Raw genomic sequence first — 22311 nt, 5'->3', positions numbered from 1 at the left:
GGTGCTTCCGGTGCAGTGGATGCACTACATGTAGTGGGATGACCCAGAGTAAATTTTTCACACATCCGTGGACCAACAGAAAATTTACTATTAGATACAGAGTCACATGTACCACATGTTACATCATATACATGATCCACTGCCCATGTGGCAAGTTTTATGTCGGTAAGACACAGGATGATGCCCGTACTAGAATGGCCAACCATAGGTCGGCCATTAGGGCGGCATTGGAGAATGGTAAATCCGACCAACCTGTAGCCAGACATTTTTTGCAGGCAAGACATAAGAACACAGACCTACGTTTCATTATAATTGACCACGTCCCACCACTAGTGAGGGGTGGTGACAGAGGTAGGGTGCTCTTACAGAGGGAAAGTCGCTGGATTTTCACACTTGATACTTTGGTCCCTAAAGGGCTGAATGTTCATTTTGACATGCAGTGCTTCTTGTAAGGACTGCAATTCTTGATATTGATTTGTCGTATTCCTAAGTATATCTAAATGAGTTAGTGGTCAAATACCGTCTGGTATAGTAATCTACATAACTGTTTTTGAGTTACTCATCTGATTTGGGTTTATAGATTGTATTTTATATTCTTTATCACAATATCATCTTAGATGATTGATAGTACATAATCTCTACATGAGCTCATGTTGTGGGGTTTGATGTTTGATACCTATGGGTATATTACAGCATATGGTGCAATAATATGCTAGTGTTTGAGGTATAGTGTGATTTATTGTCCAAGTTTGAATATTGAAACTGTTTCGTTGATGCTTATGATTTGATGTTTCTATACAGTTTATGTATGTTGAGATTGAATACTGGAGCCCCCGTGTGTACTGATTTTATTGTTGGTCATGGCTAATGATTTGGAGGTTGTTGGTGTAGTAGGGTGGACATCAACCAACACATGTTATGAACAGTGTCATTTGGATTAGCTGGCATTTTGCAGGTGTATACTCTGCACATGATATAATGCAGCCCTTTAGCAGGCGATTGATAGAATAATTCATCTTATTTGGTGCAACCATGGTTATGGTTACTGAGGGGTTGGTTCGGTAACACGATTGCTACACACACTGAGATTTGCTGCATCTGACGGGTCAAACTTTGAGAGGTATGTGTATGGTTGCTTAGCAACAGAGCTCATACCTGGTAAGCCGTTGTGTAAATAATTTTGGGGTTTTTGTTTGTATATTGTTCCCTTCTACAAAGTGTACTGTAGAATTGTGTAACTGATTTTTTTATTGTTATTTTATTTTTCTTGATTTTCTGACCGCCGTGTATGCTCGGTTGAGCTGTGTTAGATCCGCCATGTTTGAATCATTAGTGTACATGGTTGCCTAGCAACAATATACATATCTGCTGTACTGATGTGCATATAATGTGCAAGCATAATCTGTGCTGATATATATATTTGTGGGGGCATAATTCGAGTATTTCTTCCCTCTTTTAAAGTGTGTAAAGTGATCCTGATTCATCCTCTGTAATACACCCTTACCGTAGCCGTATTCCATTATTAATAACCCCATGCCTACACGGTTTTCCATACAACATATCCATTAGCTATTTGTCTAACAGTCACCAACTTTATGATTCTGTGTCTAGTGTCTACATATAATTTTAATTCACAGGTTAATATTGTTGTTTTTATTATATTTTTTGATTTCACATTTTTTGCCTTGGTGACTTTTTTGATCCTCCAGGGCCTCTGTACTCACTCTTGCGCATGCGCAGTTGCGCTGGGAGGACGCCACAGACTCTGGTAGGATCGTCACCAGGTAAGCATTTAAATAGTTCACTGTTTGATTGTTTTTGTAAGGTCTGAGGAAGGGGGTGACCCCGAAAACGTTCACCTGAGTAAAGTCATCTCACTACAAAACACGGAGAGTGCCTTTCTTATTTCTACTGTGTATAACAATTGCTTAAAGAGCACCCCGGAGGCTGAATAAGGAGCAGTGAGTGTGGGATCCTGTTTGGTATTTTTATATATATATATATATATATATATATATATATATATATATATATATATATATATATATATATATATATATACATACACAGTGCTTTTTTGTAAAAGAAAAGGTGGCGGTATTAAAAAAAAAAAAAGTGACGGTGTTCTGGTAAGAGGCCGAACTTTGGAAAACAGCGAACCATGTCACTTTCTGTGACGTTACATCAGCTGTTTCACAAATTTTGGACGTAATGTGCATGCATGCCAGCGTCATCACATACCTGGCCGCATACGTCACTGGTATAATATTTAGAGCTGTGAAATTCCGGGACCCTTTCAAGAGCGCATGCGTGGGATTTTGTATCACAAATGGTGCGCTCATGGAAAGCTGTTTTTTCGGCCAGGTATGTGATGACGCTGGCACGCATGCACATTACGGCTAAAATTTGTGAAACAGCTGATGTAACGTCACAGGAAGTGACATGGTTCGCTGTTTTCAAAAGTTCGCCATCTTACCAGAACACCGGTACTCATTAATGTTTTATTGATATAGTCTGCTCAGTAACTTTGAGAATAGCAAAGAGACAAGATTATTTATGTTTGATGTAGTTTGAAGCCCCCTCTTGTGAAAACTAGGCTATTTACATTATGATTACAAATATTACCTGTTATGAGTTGGCAGAGATGGGGGGGGGGGACTGGGTACTCAGTACCGGTGAGTACCCCCACAAAAATAGCCCTGTATTTATATACTGTATATATATATATATATTTATATATATATATATATATATATATATATATATATATCCTCCATGTGTATCTGCACTCCCAATGTCATATAGTCGCCAACCAGGGTGCCAGATCAAATAATATTCATAGTATTCTTCAACATAGGACTGCACTCACTGGGTTTTATAGAAAAAATTATTTATTAGGTTAGTACCTAATAAATAATTTTTTCTATAAAACCCAGTGAATGCAGTCCTATGTTGAAGAATACTATATATATATATATATATATATATATATATACAAAACACGGAAGGGAACTGCACTCTCATACCGGACCGGGTACACATCCCATGACCCTGCAACATGCTCAGCCCTGGGTGCCACTGGCACTCACAGGAAGCTGTGCTGTCCCCAGAGCCACAAGCAGTTAACCCCAGACAGGTCTGGGTGCAAGTACCATAGGGAAAATTACAAAACAAATTAATACAACACACAGAGAAAACCCAGCACTCACTTACAAGCTCTCAGCTAAGATTTAAAAGCAAAAATGGAAAGGTTAGTTACCGCATCTGGCCAAATGGGACAAGCCCAGGTACCTCGTCAAGGTCCTTTCCAACACCTGGGACCCTAAAACAGCCACACAATGCAAGCTTTCAAATCCAAACAAACTGAAAACAAGGGAAGGGTGCACAGGAATATGTAACCACCCTAGACATATACAAAACACGGAAGGGAACTGCACTCTCATACCGGACCGGGTACACATCCCATGACCCTGCAACATGCTCAGCCCTGGGTGCCACTGGCACTCACAGGAAGCTGTGCTGTCCCCAGAGCCACAAGCAGTTAACCCCTGCGCACCCTTCCCTTGTTTTCAGTTTGTTTGGATTTGAAAGCTTGCATTGCATTTCTCTGTGTGTTGTATTAATTTGTTTTGTAATTTTCCCTATGGTACTTGCACCCAGACCTGTCTGGGGTTAACTGCTTGTGGCTCTGGGGACAGCACAGCTTCCTGTGAGTGCCAGTGGCACCCAGGGCTGAGCATGTTGCAGGGTCATGGGATGTGTACCCGGTCCGGTATGAGAGTGCAGTTCCCTTCCATGTTTTGTATATGTCTAGGGTGGTTACATATTCCTGTGCACCCTTCCCTTGTTTTCAGTTTGTTTGGATTTGAAAGCTTGCATTGTGTGGCTGTTTTAGGGTCCCAGGTGTTGGAAAGGACCTTGACGAGGTACCTGGGCTTGTCCCATTTGGCCAGATGCGGTAACTAACCTTTCCATTTTTGCTTTTAAATCTTAGCTGAGAGCTTGTAAGTGAGTGCTGGGTTTTCTCTGTGTGTTATATATATATATATATATATATATATACGTTGATTGGAGTAGCCGTGTTAGTCCAGAGATTTAGATATCAAAATAACAAGAGTATTGCATTGAGCAATGATATTTTTTTTATTGGACTAACTATACATTTATAAGTTGACAAGCTTTCGGAAGAGTTCCTTCTTTTATCAAGTCTGGAGCAAAACATATATACATAAATAAACATCATTAGACATGTATATGTATGTATCTCAATGTTAAAGCCCTTTGCCTGCTTTTTTTCTAACACCAGAGATCTCATACAGTATCTTTGAGCACTTATAACTTTTGAATGCAATCAATTTTTAAAATAAAATAATTTTTATTAGATAGTGTTATTATGAGTGTAACTGTACTTTGTAATGTTTTTTTAATGTGTTTTGTGATAATTTTTATTTACGGTAAACAGTTAACCATAGCTCTGAGATTCCGGTAAAAATTAAACTTGTAATATAAGCGCAATTAAAACAGAGCACAAATGATTGCGAAAACCATCGCAAAATTGTTTGCACCTCACTTGTAATTTAGCTCTAAGTGTGATAGTTTTGCAGGTAAAATCTTTCAACTACTTTTATACATTATCTCTCATGTACTGTAATAAAGATATATACCCCTATCATATTGCGCTTAAAAGCAGGTCAGCTTCAGTTTAAAGGGAGTAAATTGTCCTTTAATCTGAACGCTTATTAGATATTATGGTACAATTATTATTATTTATTTGTATAGCGCTGCCTACTTCTGTAGCGCTTGTGTTTCTCGCATTATGGAGGGAAGGATGTGAGGAGCCAGGGAGAGTGTTTACTGGTGAATAAGCAGATGAAGGAATAGATGCGCCAATGTGAGATAGGGGTTCATACCAAAAACAAATCTCCATCTCAATGGGCTGCTGCAAAACCAAATGCAGCCACGATTGATACATTTACAAACCAGGAAAAAACAGTGATGGATGGTCCATTGGGGAAGTGAGGGCATTGCCCGTCCAAATTTCCAATAATTATTATTAGATATTATTATTAGTTATTATTATTATTATATTTTTCTTAATTTTATTTTTTAATCTCTTAATTACTCTAAGGATTTTTTTTATTTATGTAGTGTTTTTTTTTAATATAATGTTAAAGGGACACTGAACCCAAATGTTTTCTTTCATGATTCAGATAGAGCATGCAATTTTAAGCAAATTTCTAATTTACTCCTATTATCACATTTTCTTCATTCTCTTGGTATCTTTATTTGAAATGCAAGAATGTAAGTTTAGATGCCGGCCCATTTTTGGTGAACAACCTGGGTTGTTCTTGCTGATTGGTGGATAAATTCACCCACCAATAAACAAGTGCTTTCCATGGTCTGAACCAAAAAAATTGCTTAGATGCCTTCTTTTTAAAATAAAGAAAGCAAGAGAACAAAGAAAAATTGATAATAGGAGTAAATTAGAAAGGTGCTTAAAATTGCATGCTCTATCTGAATCATTAACCCCTTAACGACCAAGGACGTACGCCACACGTCCTCAAAAAAAATACAGTTAATGACTGAGGATGGTCTGGAAAGCAGCTAGAAGCGATCCTGCTCGCTTCCAGCTGCTTTCCGGTTATTGCAATGATACCTCGATATCGAGGCATCCTGCAATAATCCCCCTTGGCCATCCGATGCAGAGAGAGCCACTCTGTGGCCCTCTCTGCACCGGACATCGGTGGCCGGTATCGTTGGTGGGTGGGAGCAAGTCTGGGAGGCGGGTGGGCAGCCATCGATGTGCCGAGTGAAGTGGAGGGGTTGCGGGACAGGTGGGCGCTTGCACGGGGCGGGAGGGAACCGCTACACTGCAGAAAAACAAAGTTTAATAAAAGTAAAAAAAAAACATTTTTAAAAAAAATTAAATAATCATCTAAGGGATCTGGAAGGGGTGGGGGGTTGGTCTTGGGGGGGGAAGCTACACTACAGAAAAGGGCAATTAAATAAAAAAAACATACTTTTTTTTAACTAAACTGGGTACTGGCAGACAGCTGCCAGTACCCAAGATGGCGCCCATTAAGGCAGAGGGGGAGGGTTAGAGAGCTGTTTGGTGGGGGATCAGTGAGGTTGGGGGCTAAGGGGGATCCTACACAGCAGCATATGTAAATATGCTAAGAAAAAAACAAAAAAAAGCCCAAATATAGCTTTTATTTTAGTACTGGCAGAGTTTCTGCCAGTACTTAAGATGGTGGGGACAATTGTGGGGTGGGGGAGGGAAGAGATCTGTTTGGAAGGGATCAGGGGGTCTGATGTTTCAGGTGGGAGGCTGAGCTCTACACTAAAGCTAAAATTAACCCTGCAAGCTCCCTACAAGCTACATAATTAACCCCATCACTGCTAGCCATAATACACGTGTGATGCGCAGCAGCATTTGGGGGCCTTCTAATTACCAAAAAGCAACGCCAAAGCCATATATGTCTGCTATTTCTGAACAAAGGGGATCCCAGAGAAGCATTTACAACCATTTGTGCCATAATTGCACAAGCTGTTTGTAAATAATTTCAGTGAGAAACCTAAAATTGTGAAAAATGTAACGTTTTTTTTTTTTATTTGATCGCATTTGGCGGTGAAATGGTGGCATGAAATATACCAAAATTGGCCTAGATAAATACTTGGGGTTGTCTACTACACTAAAGCTAAAATTACCTCTAAAAGCTCCCTACATGCTCCCTAATTAACCCCTTCACTGCTGGGCATAATACATGTGTAGTGCGCAGTGGCATTTAGCAGCCTTCTAATTGCTAAAAAGCAACGCCAAAGCCATATATGTCTGCTATTTCTGAACAAAGGGATCCTAGAGAAGAATTTACAACCATTTAAGCCATAATTGCACAAGCTGTTTGTAAATAATTTCAGTGAGAAACCCAAAGTTTGTGAAAAAATTAGTGAAAAAGTGAACGTTTTTTTGTATTTAATCGCATTTGGCGGTGAAATGGTGGCATGAAATATACCAAAATGGGCCTAGATCAATACTTTGGGATGTCTACTAAAAAAAATATATACATGTCAAGGGATATTCAGGGATTCCTGAAAGATGTTAATGTTCTAATGTAACTAGCACTAATTTTGAAAAATAATGGTTTGGAAATAGCAAAGTGCTACTTGTATTTATAGCCCTATAACTTGCAAAAAAAGCAGAGAACATGTAAACATTGGGTATTTCTAAACTCAGGACAAAATTTAGAAACTATTTAGCATGGGTGTTTTTTGGTGGTTGTAGATGTGTAACAGATTTTGGGGGTCAAAGTTAGAAAAAGTGTTTTTTTTTCCATTTTTTCCTCATATTTGATAAAAAATTTTTATAGTAAATTATAAGATATGATGAAAATAATGGTATCTTTAGAAATTCCATTTAATGGCGAGAAAAACTGTATATAATATGTGTGGGTACAGTAAATGAGTAAGGGGAAAATTACAGCTAAACACAAACACCGCAGAAATGTAAAAATAGCCTTGGTCCCAAACGGACAGAAAATGGAAAAGTGCTGTGGTCATTAAGGGGTTAATGCTTTTCTAAATGGAATCTATGCATCCTTTAAATTCCACCTTAAGAGATACCTCTTTTTTCCCTCTTTTCCACCTTTCCTTTCCATTCAGTGAGAACGTATCTTTAAAATAACATGAAACCCAAATTCAGATAGAGAATACACTTTAAAAAAAAAAAAAAAGTTTCCAATTTACTTCTAGTATCAAAGTGGCTTCATTCTCATGTTATTGTTTGTTGAAGAGATATCTACATAGGTAGCGTGCATATGTCTAACACTACACAACAGGAAATAGTGCTGCCATCTAGTGCTCAAGCTAATGTATAACATTGTTGCAAAACTGCTGCCATATAGAATTGCAGACACGTGCACACTCCTGAACTTACCTTTCTGATTTTCAACAAAAGATAACAAGAAAAGGAAAAATTTGAGTAAGTTATTAAAATTGTATGTTCTGTCTGAATCATGAAAGAGAATTTGTGGATTTTATGTTCCTTTAACAAAGACAGCTGTAAATCCACAGCCCTAGATAATATAACAGGAGAGGACTACAACTACCAGCATGCAATAGTAGAAGCTGACCAATCACATGATCTGAGATCGGCTCCCACTATCAAGTCATTTCCTCAGCCCTGGGGAATGGAGAGACATACACAGGTTAGTCATGTGTCATTTTCTCCCTTTATGATTTATTTAAGTCATTTGTTCAAATACATCTTAACACTTTACAAATCAGACTGCAGTGCATTGCAGCACTTAGTGGCAGACAAGGAGTTAAAGTGACATGTAAGTTACTAAACATATTTTCTATAAACTTAAAGGGATAGTTAACCCACATTTTTTTACAGCATTAAAAACATTGTGAAAAGCATTTTTAAAATGCAAATAACATGTATTACGTTTTTTTTTATTTTTCCTGTATTTTCCATATGAAAATCTTATTGCTGCCCAACCCCTCGGTTTTCTCATTATGCCCAGCAGCGTATTACAGAGCTCTACCTGAGTAGAACAATCATGGCAGCCCGCATGCGCAGTTTTAATAGATATGAATTCACGCATGCGTATAGTGCTTCAGCTGACTCCGGGGTAGGCACGTCATCACCCTAGGTGGGAGGAGGGAGGGGGCTCAGTTGATGCGAATCTTGTGGTGACATCAGAGTTAGAGGATCACACGGATCGTCAGCATCTAATCGGATTTAGGTATTATAACCACCCCATGACTAACGAGCAAAACGACACATAACAAAGATGTCGAATTAGCGTTTTACCCACAAGTGCGCATGCGATGTGTTCATACTTAACAGATTATAAATATTCTAAATAAGTGGGCGCAACTACGTAGTGATTGCATGTTGCATGGTCATATATTTTAATATTGTTCTGCCTACTTTTATGGGCGGCCGTTGTATCTTGTTTTATGAAAGATATAAACTATTGTTTTATATATTTAGAAGCTTAAAGTGAAGGTAAACTTTGGTGAATGAAAGCCCGTTTTTTAAAAATACTATTAAAAACAGCGGCACTTTCATTCATCAAAGGTTACAAAGCAGCCGTTTTGATTAAAAACTTACCTTTGTTTTTTTCACAGCCAGAGCAGCTTCCCCCTCCTGGAAATCCTCTCTTCACCCGTCAGATATGACTAATCTAGCTTCCTCCAATCACAGCATGGCCTCAGGCAATGACTACCCTGGGGGGAAAGCCGTGATTGGAGGAAGCCGGATTAGCTTGCTGACGTGTGAAGAGAGGATTTCCAGGAGGGGGAAGCTGCTCTGGCTGTGAAAAGTAAAAAGGGTACGTTTTTAATCAAAACGGCTGCTTTGTAAACTTTGATGAATGAAAGTGCCCGGACAGATAGGTCAGCATGCTAAGGCACTGTGACTGAGCTCTGTAGCAACCAAAGGGTTACAGGTTCGATCCCCCGGCGAGGTCCACTCAGCCTTTCATCCTTCCAAGGTTGATAAAATGAGCAGCGCCTGAGACCCTTACGGGTGATTAGCCGCGCTTTACAAGTACCCAATTCATACATGTGCAAGAGCCGCTGTTTTTAATAGTACTTTTAAAAAAACGGGCTTTCAATCACCAAAGTTTACCTTCACTTTAAATTCCTTGTCAAACTATGTATGTTTTATTTGATGTATATTTCTAATTATTGTAATGTATTTTAAAGGAGTATTTTTAGACTTAGATTTCTAACCCTTTAAGAAGTTGTATTAAATTAAATTAAACAGATGTATTTGTGGGGTTGAAAAAAATAAAATTGTAAGACAAAGTGAAGATTCTAAGCTCCTCTACAACAAGATTAATACTAATCAAGCTGAATGTGGTGAAATATAAATTAAATTATAATCTACTGCTGTATTTCTCTGTGTATTTTATACTTGCTGTGCTTTGTTATACAGGGGAGCGTGGTTGGTTATTGCTACCGGGACCTCGCGGTAGGAATTATCGCTCCGAAAATTAACCAGGGATTAGACCCTTGGTTAATTTTCTAAAAGTGCCCCAAATGCTCTCAAAATTGAGGGCATTGTAGTTTTTTATTATAAAAAAAAAAAAAAAGTAGCATTTTTTTTTGTAAAAAACTGCACTAGGCAGTTTTGGGGCTTTAAAGGGACAGTCTACACCAGAATGTTCATTGTTTTAAAAGATAGATAATCCCTTTATTACCCATTCCCCAGTTTTTCATAACCAACACTGTTATAGAAATACACTTTTTACCTCTGCAATTATCTTGTGTCTAAGCCTCTGCAAACTGCCCTCTTATTTCAGTTCTTTTGACAGACTTGGATTTTATCCAATCAGTGCTGACTCCTAGGTAACTCCACGTGCGTGAGCACAGTGTTATCTATATGACACACATGAACTAACACCCTCTAGTGATAAGAAATTAGCATATGAACCTCCTAGGTTTAGCTTTCAACTAAGATTACCAAGAGAACAAAGCAAAATTGTTGATAAAAGTAAATTGAAGAGTTGTTTAAAATTACATGCCCTATTTGAATTATGAAAGTTTATTTTGGACTAGACTGTCCCTTAAAAGTTGGTGGGTGTTGGGTGTTAGAAATAAAACGGCACTGAAAAGTGCCTTTACATTGCGGTCTATGGGAACTGTGTGTTCCCATAGGCCGCAATGTAAATATATATGTAAATGATTATATACTTATATATTTATGTGTTAATATGTCTATATACACATATTAACACATAAATATATATGTATATATTCATATATATTTAAAAATGCTGCCCATCGCTGCACTACATACCTCCTTCACTGCGCCAATGGAAGTGCGCTCTAGTAAGTGCAATGCTTCCTAGCAATGCGAACGCGAACGTTCGCATTGCAATTAACTTTTAATACCAGTGCACATTATGACTGTGCTGGTATTCTAAAGTATAGCGCTAATATCGCTCCACTTGTTATCTGGCCCTAAGTGTCTAACACATAGTGTTGCCACCTTTAGTTCAGGCCAATCCCAAAGGCTCTTGTGCCTTGTATAGCATAGCAGCATTTGTTTACATAGTACACTCTATGTATAAGAGCACAAAAACAAACTTGCATATAGTAATTCACACTCACTCTCACACACACCCACACTCACTCTCACACACACCCACACTCACTCTCACACACACCCACACTCACTCTCACACACACCCACACTCACACACACCCACACTCACTCTCACACACACCCACACTCACTCTCACACACACCCACACTCACTCTCACACACACCCACACTCACTCTCACACACACCCACACTCACTCTCACACACACCCACACTCATACACATACAAACACACATTCATAAACCACTACTGGTGTATACAAGATCCACCTCAACTTTAGGGGGGGGCGCAAAAATTGCTTACAAAACTGAACTATTAAAAAATATACCACTGTTAAACACAACACATTGATATAATATTAAAATTTTAAATTAGACAAAGGATAGTTAGTACAAGGTATTGCTTCTTATCTGTAGACGGCACAATCCGTTGGTACAGTAACAGGTAGGTGGATCCAGATGCGACTCTGTGTTTTGAATCCTTCTGGTCAAGGCTGCTCCTTTTATATTACACACTCCAAGCTAGATTCTGTGAACAAACAATAACAAAAAGAGGACACCCTCTTTTTGTGATTGTTTGTTTGTTCACGGAATCTAGTTAACACACATTCACACTCTAACACACACTCTCCCTCTCACACACACACACATACTCTTGTACACTCTAATTTACAAACACACACTCTCACACACACACATACTCTCATACACTCTAACGCACTAAAACACACTCACTCTAAAACAGACACACATACTCTCATACACTAACGCACTAACACACACTTAATAACACATACTCTCACACACTGACGCACTCTCACACTCACTCTAACACACACTCACACACATATACTTTCATACAATCTAACACACACTCACTCTAACACACTTTCACACACTAACACACTCAATAACACATACTCTGTCACACACTCACACACACACATATATTCTCATACACTCTAACGCACTAACACACACACATACTCTCTTACACTCTAACGTACAAACACACACTCTAACACACATTTAACACACACACTCTCTCTGACACACTCACACTCAGTCTAACGCACTAACACACACGCACTCACACACTCACACATACTCATTCTCACACACTAACACACACACTCACACACAAAGGCACTCCCACACTCTCACACACTATAACACACACTCTCTCACACACAAAGGCACTCCCACACTCAGACATACTTGCACACAAAGACACACACTCTCACACACAAAGGCACTCCCACACTCAGACATACTTGCACACAAAGACACACACTCTCACACACAAAGGCACTCCCACACTCACACATACTTGCACACAGACACACACTCTCACACACAAAGGCACTCCCACACTCGGATATACTTGCAGACAAAGACACACACTCTCACACACAAAGGCACTCCCACACTCACACATACTTGCACACAAAGACACACACTCTCTCACACACAAAGGCACTCCCACACTCAGACATTCTTGCACACAGACACACACTCACACACACAAAGGCACTCCCACACTCGGATATACTTACAGACAAAGACACACAGTCTCTCACACACAAAGGCACTCCCACACTCGGATATACTTGCACACAAAGACACACACTCTCACACACAAAGGCACTCCCACACTCGGATATACTTGCACACAAAGACACACACTCTCACACACAAAGGCACTCCCACACTCAGATATACTTGCAGACAAAGACACACAGTCTCTCACACACAAAGGCACTCCCACACTCGGATATACTTGCACACAAAGACACACACTCTCACACACAAAGGCACTCCCACACTCAGATATACTTGCAGACAAAGACACACACTCTCACACACAAAGGCACTCCCACACTCGGATATACTTGCACACAAAGACACACACTCTCACACACAAAGGCACTCCCACACTCGGATATACTTGCACACAAAGACACACACTCTCACACACAAAGGCACTCCCACACTCAGATATACTTGCACACAAAGACACACACTCTCACACACAAAGGCACTCCCACACTCAGATATACTTGCACACAAAGACACACAGTCTCTCGCACACAAAAGAGAAATATGGATGTGCAGTATGTTGCAAATGCACACTATCACATTTTTGTCTGTGGCTGTTTGCCACAAAACCCTGATATTTTCATGTCCGGGCCTGACTCAGCATCAAACCTTGACACACACAAATGGAAACCTGAGCCCGGACAGGTGACAACCTACTTACACAAATAGTTGGCTGAAAATATTTAAAGGGACATGAAACACATTTTTTTTCTTTCATGATTCAGATAGAGAATACAATTTTAAACAACTTTCTAATTTACTTCTATTATCTAATTGGTTTCATTCTCTTGGTATAATTTGTTGAAGGTGCATCAATGCACTACTGGTTTCTAACTGAACACATGGGGGAGCCAATGACAATCTGTATATATATGCAGCCACCAATCAGCTGCTAGAACCTAGGTTCTCGGCTACTCCTGAGCTTGCCTAGATAAACCTTTCAGCAAAGGATAACAAGAGAAGGAAGCAAATTAAATAATTGAAGTAAACTGGAAAGTTGTTTAAAATTGTATTCTCTATCTGAATTGTGAAAGAAATGTTTGGGTTGCATGTCCCTTTAACAAAAGAAAAACTTATTGAGAGGTTTATTTCATCCAGTGGTTTAATTCTGGATAAGTATCATAAACAGAATCCTTAATATGATGTTAAAGGAACATGAGACACAAAACAAAAATTATTTCATGATTCAGATAGAACATGCAATTTTAAACAACTTTCCAATTTACTTCTATTATCTAATTTGTTTTGTTCTCTTTATATTAATTGTTGAAAAAGAATACATAGGTAGGCTCAGAAGCTGCTGATTGGTGGATGCACATGTATGCCTCTTGTCATTTACTTTCAGCTAGCTCCCATTGTGCATTGCTGCTCCTTCAACAAAGGATACTAAAATAATGAAGCAAATTAGATAATAGATGTAAACTGGAATGTTGTTTAAAATTGTATTCTCTACCTGAATAATAAAAAAAAATGGGTTTAATGTCCCTTTAATGCTTTAGTTACATTAGAAAATAAAAGGACATAATAAATTAATGAATAAATGTCTCTGGTTCCAATATTAAAATATTAAAATCAATAACTTATTAAGGTTATAAAAACTTCAGGATATTCTGCCCCAACTGAAAATGTAACCAGCTACCACTGCTGGGCACTAGCCCCAAACATATGTGGGAAAAGGGGGGGTTAGTACTAAATTTTGGCAAAAAACAAGTTGCCTACCAGTGTCACAGAAAACCCTTTATGTGAATCATTCTCTAGTACATTGTGCACCCACATACCTACATACCCTTATCTTATGTTTCATACCAAGCAACTGAAAGTCTCATTCCAAACAGATCATAGGGAAAGGCTCAGGAGGACCCCAGCTGAGCATTACAGAGCATTTGGTGGGCAGTGAGGGTCACTATGGGTAAAGAGGGTATATTGTATGACAGAGAGCACTATGGGTAAATAGGTGATATTGTATGACAAAGGGCACTATGGGTAAAGAGGTGATATTGTATGACAAAGGGCACTATGGGTAAAGAGGTGATATTGTATGGCAGAGGGGCACTTTGGGTAAAGAGGTGATATTGTATGACAAAGGACACTATGGGTAAAGAGGTAATATTGTATGACAGAGGGCACTATAGGTAAAGAAGTGATATTGTATGACTGAGGGCACTGTGGGTAAATAGGTGATATTGTATGACAGAGGGGCACTATGGGTAAAGAGGTGATAGTGTATGACAAAGGGCACTATGGGTAAAGAGGTGATATTTTATGACAAAGGGCACTATGGGTAATGAGGTGATATTGTATGACAGAGGATACTGTGGTTAAAGAGGTGATATTGTATGACAAAGGGCACTATGGGTGAAGAGGTGATATTGTATGACAGAGGGCACAATGGATAAAGAGATGATATTGTATAACAGGGGCACTATGAGTAAATAGGTGATATTGTATGACAGAGGGGCACTATGGGTAAAGAGGTGATATTGTATGACAGAGGGGCACTATGGGTAAAGAGGTGATATTGTATGACAAAGGGCACTATGGGTAAAGAGGTGATATTGTATGACAGAGGGGCACTATGGGTAAATAGGTGATATTTTATGACAAAGGGCACTATGGGTAATGAGGTGATATTGTATGACAGAGGGGCACTATGGGTAAAGAGGTGATATTGTATGACAGAGGGGCACTATGGGTAAAGAGGTGATATTGTATGACAGAGGGCACTATGGGTAATGAGGTGATATTGTATCACAGAGGGCACTATGGGTTGAGAGGTGATATTGTATGACAGAGGGGCACAGAGACCACACAGTGTGATTAGATATATTTATATTAACACTGTGTGCCAGGGGCTGTGCACACTAACACTATCTCTGGAATCTGCCACTGTCTCACTGACGGCGCCAGAGCTTAGGGACAATAGCACAATTACTGTAAGCGTCTGTGGCACCTTTATATTGTGCTCAGCAGTAAAAGGGTTTAATGCCAAATGAACTTTACTTACAATACAAGGAAACTCCATGAAAGCCCAGGATAACGCATGTGTAATTTATACCCACAGGTCTATGTTTGCTAAATAATGCTAACCCAAGTTACTGCAGATTAAATGGACTCTGCAATCTAATCACACTCTCAGTAACCATGTCTGTACATTTATAGTATGTATACACTTCTCTTTCATATAACTATATCTGCAAGTTAGATAATGCTTTTTATCAGGTACCAGTAGAAAGAGCACATCAAAACTCCACACAGAAAAAAGCCCAGCAGTAGGTAACATACCCAGGCACACACACCAGGTCATATGCCAGATCCAGGAGTATGTGTAATGTGCAGTAGGTAACATACCTGGGCACACACAGCACCAGGTCATATGCCAGTGCCAGCGGTATGCGTAATGTAGGAGTAGGTAACATTCCTGGGCACACTCAGCACCCGGTCATGTGCCAGAGTCATGGATATGTGTAAAGTGGCAGTAGGTAACTACCAGGGTCACCAGGATATATATGTCAGGACCAGGGGTATGTGTAACATGATATTAGGTACATAAGGAGGTACGGAGCATAATCTGGTCACATAAGTAAAAAATAGAAGAGAACTAGGGCATTTGATGGGGTATTTACCTCCAGTACTCCTCGCTGGGGCTTGTCCTCTTTAGTGTTTGGTTAACTACAGATGTGAGGTTGAATTCAGCCATGCTGTGTTGGGTTGTGAGGTTAAGAGAGAGGTTGGAGCTCGGACTCATCACCCCTATACAGTTGTGAGTGTTCCAGTAGTTATTGCAGTATGTCCAGGGCAGGATCCGGTTCATAGAAGCGAAGAAGTAGTAAAAAGCAATACAGATGACCACGTTGTAATAAATACCAATATATGTAGAAACAACCATCATTCCGTAGCCTACACCTGTAGCAAGGACACAAGGAACCTGTGTGAGCAAGCAAGATTTGGCCACCACCCTATTTATAGTATTTATAGAGGTCTTAGTGTGACCTATCACTACAACTACCCTACCCCTACTCATACCTTAACCCTAGCCCCTACCCCTACTTTTAACCCATACTCATACCCTAATCCATACTCATACCCTACCCCCAGTCTATACTCATGCCTTAACCCTACCCCTTACTTATACCCTTACCCTACCACTAGCCCATACACATACCCTAGCCCATACTCATACCCTACCCCTAACCAATATTCATACCCTACCCCTAACCCATACTCATACCCTAACCCTACCTCTAACCCATACTCATAATCATATCCTAATCCTACCCCTAACCCATACCCCAACCCTTACTCCTAACATAACCCTACCCCTAGGCCATACTCATACCCTACCCCTAACCCATACTCATACCATAACCCATACTCACACTATAAACTCCAAAATGACCCATATCCTAACCCTACTAATGCCCTAGACCTACTCCTTGCCCTTAAATAGCCACACCCTAACCTTACACCTGATGTAAACCATACCATAAATCTATATATTGCCTGTATTATTTTCGGTAGGACTAAACCTGAGCTTTTACTCAGAACTTAATCACGGATGGGCTGCTCATCCTTCAGTGATCTAACAACCTACCTTTAAATATGGGGCTCACCCTCCAAACCCCAAGGCAACCTTGGCTAGCAAACTGCCCAAAGGAAAGTTCCATGAAGAAGAGTGGTATCCCACAAAACACCAGCATGATAAAGTATGGGAACATGAATGCACCTGGGGAGAGACAAGAACAAAGCTAAGATAACTGACAGCAGATTTAGCACAAGAAAGCCTCACAGTATGTGCCCAATACCAACAATGTTTCATTGTTTGCATCTAAGGAAAGCTCCAAGGCCCAGCCATACCTCCTCCATTCCGGTAACAGAGATATGGGAACCGCCAGACATTGCCCAGACCTACGGCGTAGCCCACGCTGGTCAGCACAAACTCAATCTGATTTCCCCAGTTCCCTCTCTTCACATTTTCATCCTTCTTTGTCGCCTCTCCGGGCACAGCACCATTCTGCAAAGGAAAAGCAAACAGTGGTTAGTGACGTATCTCTAAAAGCAGTAGTGCATTTTATCTGCAGAGACTGTGAACAATGTGCACAAATATTAAGACAAATCTAAATTGCATTTATGATTATTGTTTATTTTCTGCCATGCTACGTCACACTGATATAGCTGGGGTACAATAAAGGACGTAGTGACGGTTATAGATACATGGAGATGATTGCTGGAAGGGTGGGCTGACTGTACGCCATACTGTCAGAGGCTGCAGAACACAAGACAGGAAAGCTGATGTTGCACATAACATATAGCAGTTTTGTTCAATATCAAGCACTACACAATTTGCATCCCAGGCTGAGCAGGCACTGCTGCATTTGCATTTCTAGCAATTAATGGTTAAACCACTTCTGCAAGTGTGTTATGCAGCAGTGAATAAATGCCTTGATTACCATAGGCCAATGTGTGTCCATGGCAGTCAAAGGATTAAATCACTCTGCAGAAATGGATTTAAAACCTTGATTGCTAGAAATGCAACTAAATCAGTGACTTCTCAGCCTGCGCTGACAGTGATTGTTGTCACAGCATCACACTCTAAGGGCCTCTCCGCTCAGGTTAGATGGTATAAAATGATCCTCCAGCACTGCGAGATCCCTAGTAAAATTCTTAAAAGACAGATTTTGCTTTATTTCTCCACGGGGCGTTCCCTGAATCTCTGTATATGAAGGAGAGACAAGCCCAGCGTAATATAGCACTACATGACAGTTTTGCTGCATTTACACTTTGTGCTTTGTATTCTATATTACTTTACACTTCAGATTAAGTTGTATTACATTTAAACTTTGCATGTTCTATTTTTTATTTTGTATACAGCAGTGTATTTAGGATTGTGATCTTACAACAAATTCTGATTATGCTTTCACAGTTTCTGTGTAACTTTAACAAATTAGAATCATACTTTTGATATTTATGTGTATCTTTTGCAAATCATATTGCACTTAGTATTTCTTCTATTTAAATTAAAACTGAAAAACTGTCAGCTTCAGTTTGCCAGGGAGCATCATTACTTTCTATGTGGCCCAATAAGCAAAGATTTTCTAGTTTGGAGAGAAATTATAGTACAGACGTCACAGGGGAAGAACTCACTGAATTCTATAAGAAAAAGGGCAGAACCTGGAAGTTCCAGAGAGATGAGAGATGCCTTCCATAGAAAGCAATGAAGCTCTCTGGGAAACAGAATTTCACATGGGAGAGAGAAGGCAATTGAAGAACTGATATAAAGGCTCCATTTTCATCGATTGCAAATTAAACTAAAATGCTTTTAATACAATTTTATTTTTTGTCTATTTTAGTATATATTATTATTATTATCGGTTATTTGTAGCGCGCCAACAGATTCTGCAGCGCTATATATTAATTTTCTGTTAGTTAATATAATTGTATTATAAATTTTGTGCAAAGTTCACCTGCATACAGCTGGCGAGTGTTTTTTTTCCCCTTTTTTTAGGACGAAGATTTTCGTGTTAGTGATATTAATGTTTCATAGAAGACAATTGCCACAACTTTCTAGTCTTCTTTATATATTGCTTCTCACTGTTCTGAACGTGTTGTAATATTGCTACCATACTGTAACAAACGTGTTATACATATGATATTGCTACCGTACTGTAACAAACGTGTTATACATATGATATTGCTACCGTACTGTAACAAACGTGTTATTAATATACTACGGTCACAATATTAGATTATAACACGTTCAGAACAGTGAGAACTTATATCAGCAATAAAGACTAGAATGTCACGGCTACTGTCTTTTGTAAAATATTATAACAAACACAAAATCTTCCTAAAAAAAGAAGAAAAAAAACATACCAAAAGCAAAATACATCATTTTTAAAAACACGACAATAATTACAATATTAATGGATCATCTACAAAACATTTATGCAAAGAAAAATCTAGTGTACAATGTCCCTTTAAAGCACTGGTTTTCATACCTGTCCTCAGGCCTCTCTAACAGGACACATTTTGTGGATATCTGAACTGGAGCACAGGTGAAATAATCAGCGGGTTAGTAAACATAGTTAATTTACCTGCTCTCACCCACGGTAATCCAGAAAACCTGACCTGTTGGGGATGCCTGAGGACAGGTTTGAAAACCAGTGCTTTAAAGGAACAGTGTTTACACTACCTGGACGGGGCAGAAAAAGGAAGCTATCAACGGCTGCAACCAGATTTCTGAGTAGGCAGGTTGAGAAAAACCCTTGAGTGACTGCAAAAGACCTGTAACAACAGGCACTGAGGATTTAGTTTGCACAGTAAGGCGCATACTAAACGCAGAAGGTTTCCATGCTAGAAAAGTCAACTCCAATATGCTCAAAATCATATAAATAAGCCACAGAAGTTTTGTGATTCTGTTCTGTGAAGCGATGAAACAAAACTTTACAGCCCGATGGATCAGTGATATGTCTGGTGGAATGAGAATGAAGCATACGCTGAAAATAACACAATCCCTACATGTAAGCATGGTGGTGGCTTGGTGATGTTCTGGGGCTGCTTTGCGTCCTCCGGCACTGGAAACCTGCAGCGTGTGGAAGGCAAGATTGAGTAATTTAAGTATCAGGAAATCATAGGAGAAAATGTTGTCATGCCGTCTGTGAGGAAGCTGAAGCTTGGGTGTCATTGGACCTTCCAACAGGACAATGATGTGAAGAACATTGGAATGAGAAAATGCAGTCGGGTTTGAGCAACTTGTTGAGTGTTTTTTCTACTTTTCCTGCTCCATTAAAGGCTATGGGAGAATACGTTAACTCGGTCGCGATATTGTAACTTTTTTTTTGCGTGTTGGGTTATCGCACAAGCAAAAACTTTTTACTTTCAACTTGTAATACGCGCAGTAACAGACAAACACAAAAAGTCAAAGTCAAGCCCAGTTAAGATGCGAGCAGGAGCGATAAATAACGCTCCACTCGTAGTGTAGCCCTATGTTATGTAGGAACATTTCAAATACATTCCCCCCACCCCGATATCACAGATGAGTGGCCATGTGGGCGGACTTTTGATAAAGCTGTGATCCCTATTATTTTCTATGGGAGACACATCGCTACTCATCGGAACAGAGAGGTTCAACGCACTTTTTTTTTAATATATCACCAGACCCATGGAATGCGAGACTCACAAGGCCAAAAAGGCAATTTCTCGTGGGTCTGATGTTGTATTGAATTATGGCCACAGAAATGGTAGATGGCAAAGCAGAGCTTATAAATCCTTGCACAGTCTGTGAGGTGCCCGGGCACCCTGCTGCCATAGGTTTATCAAACCAGAAGGTTGGTGGCTGTTCTAAATAATTTTACTGAGGATTTAAAGTTGTGATGGGCAATTGTCATCTAAAGGCGACATATTCAGCTCCCAAAAGAGGCAAAATGTATTTGTAACTTGCATTTTTCCCCCACAGTATCTAAATCACCACTGTATGTGAAAGAGACAAGGGCAGTGACAGAACAGGTGTCTTCTGGAGGACAGGTGTCTTCTGAGGAGGACATCATGTGGCCCCTATCTGATGGAGCATAAGAGAGGTCCTAACAGCATCATGGAGTGGATATGCAGGGGCCTCAGAAGTGAAAGGGTTTTTGTAAGTAACTGTAGAATTTGACTGATTCTGGTGGATAGAGGAGGCCAGTGGCGCAATTGCCATATGTGTGCAGCGGAGGTGAGCGCTATGTGAGTCTGAGAGGACAGAATGGAGATGAGTAGGCTGTTTTAATACAGTAGAATTGCATAATCAACATACTTATAATAAAAAAAGGCAATACAATAGCACTTATCCACAACAAAGCAATATCCCTTTAAAAAGCGCACTGACACTCCATATATCTAATCCAAAAATGCCACAGAGTCAGCTCACAACTATTCATAGACCTGCCGGTATAAAAGACTTACTAGTCACTCCTCGGCATCCAGGTCACAACTTGATAGCCGCTGGTCTCCTGCTTGATAGGGTACGTAGGCACTTCTGAGCTCCAAACTGCTGCACACTATTCAGTCAGTGTCTCACACTGAAATTTGCTCTGTGTGCTGCAAACCGCAGGGAGGATTGTCAGATATGAAGAAAAAACTTGTAAGCGAGTCAGCCAGTGTAAAAGTTAAAATATAACTTTTATTAGAAAATAATAAAAATAAACATAAACATCAAAGTGTCCTGAGGCTAGTGCAACACCAGTCTTACATGTTTCAGCATTACGCCTTCCTCATACACAGTCTATGAGGAAGGCGTAATGCTGAAACATGTAAGACTGGTGTTGCACTAGCCTCAGGACACTTTGATGTTTATATTTATTTTTATTATTTTCTAATAAAAGTTATATTTTAACTTTTACACTGGCTGACTCGCTTACAAGTTTTTTTCTTCATATCTGACAATAGCACTTAGTCTGAATCTCAAATGAGTAGTAGACAAGTGTCAAAGTTAGTTACATCAGCCAATCACAAAATGCATACACCTATATACTGTGAATTCTTGCGCATGTTTAGTAGCAGCTGGTGCCTCAGAAAGTGTGCATATAACTGTATCATGTGACAGCCATCAGCCAATTCCA

General features: G+C 39.6%; 1 protein-coding gene across 1 annotated transcript in view; it reads right to left on the bottom strand.

Annotated features, from left to right (window-relative positions):
- The window catches only part of SLC6A9 (solute carrier family 6 member 9), a 300045-nt gene that overhangs the window by 35616 nt on the left and 242118 nt on the right, over positions 1–22311 (bottom strand). The window contains exons 3-5 of the mRNA XM_053693400.1: positions 17573–17729; positions 17310–17441; positions 16342–16621 (exon numbers count right to left, since the gene is read on the bottom strand). Of these exons, the coding sequence (XP_053549375.1) occupies positions 16342–16621; positions 17310–17441; positions 17573–17729 (569 nt within the window). The remainder of the gene's footprint in view (positions 1–16341; positions 16622–17309; positions 17442–17572; positions 17730–22311) is intronic.

This window comes from Bombina bombina, chromosome 10, assembly GCF_027579735.1.
Source record: "Bombina bombina isolate aBomBom1 chromosome 10, aBomBom1.pri, whole genome shotgun sequence".
Lineage (NCBI taxonomy): Eukaryota > Metazoa > Chordata > Amphibia > Anura > Bombinatoridae > Bombina > Bombina bombina.
The sequence above is the reverse complement of the archived record's forward strand: the minus strand, read 5'-3'. Positions and strand labels throughout refer to the sequence as shown.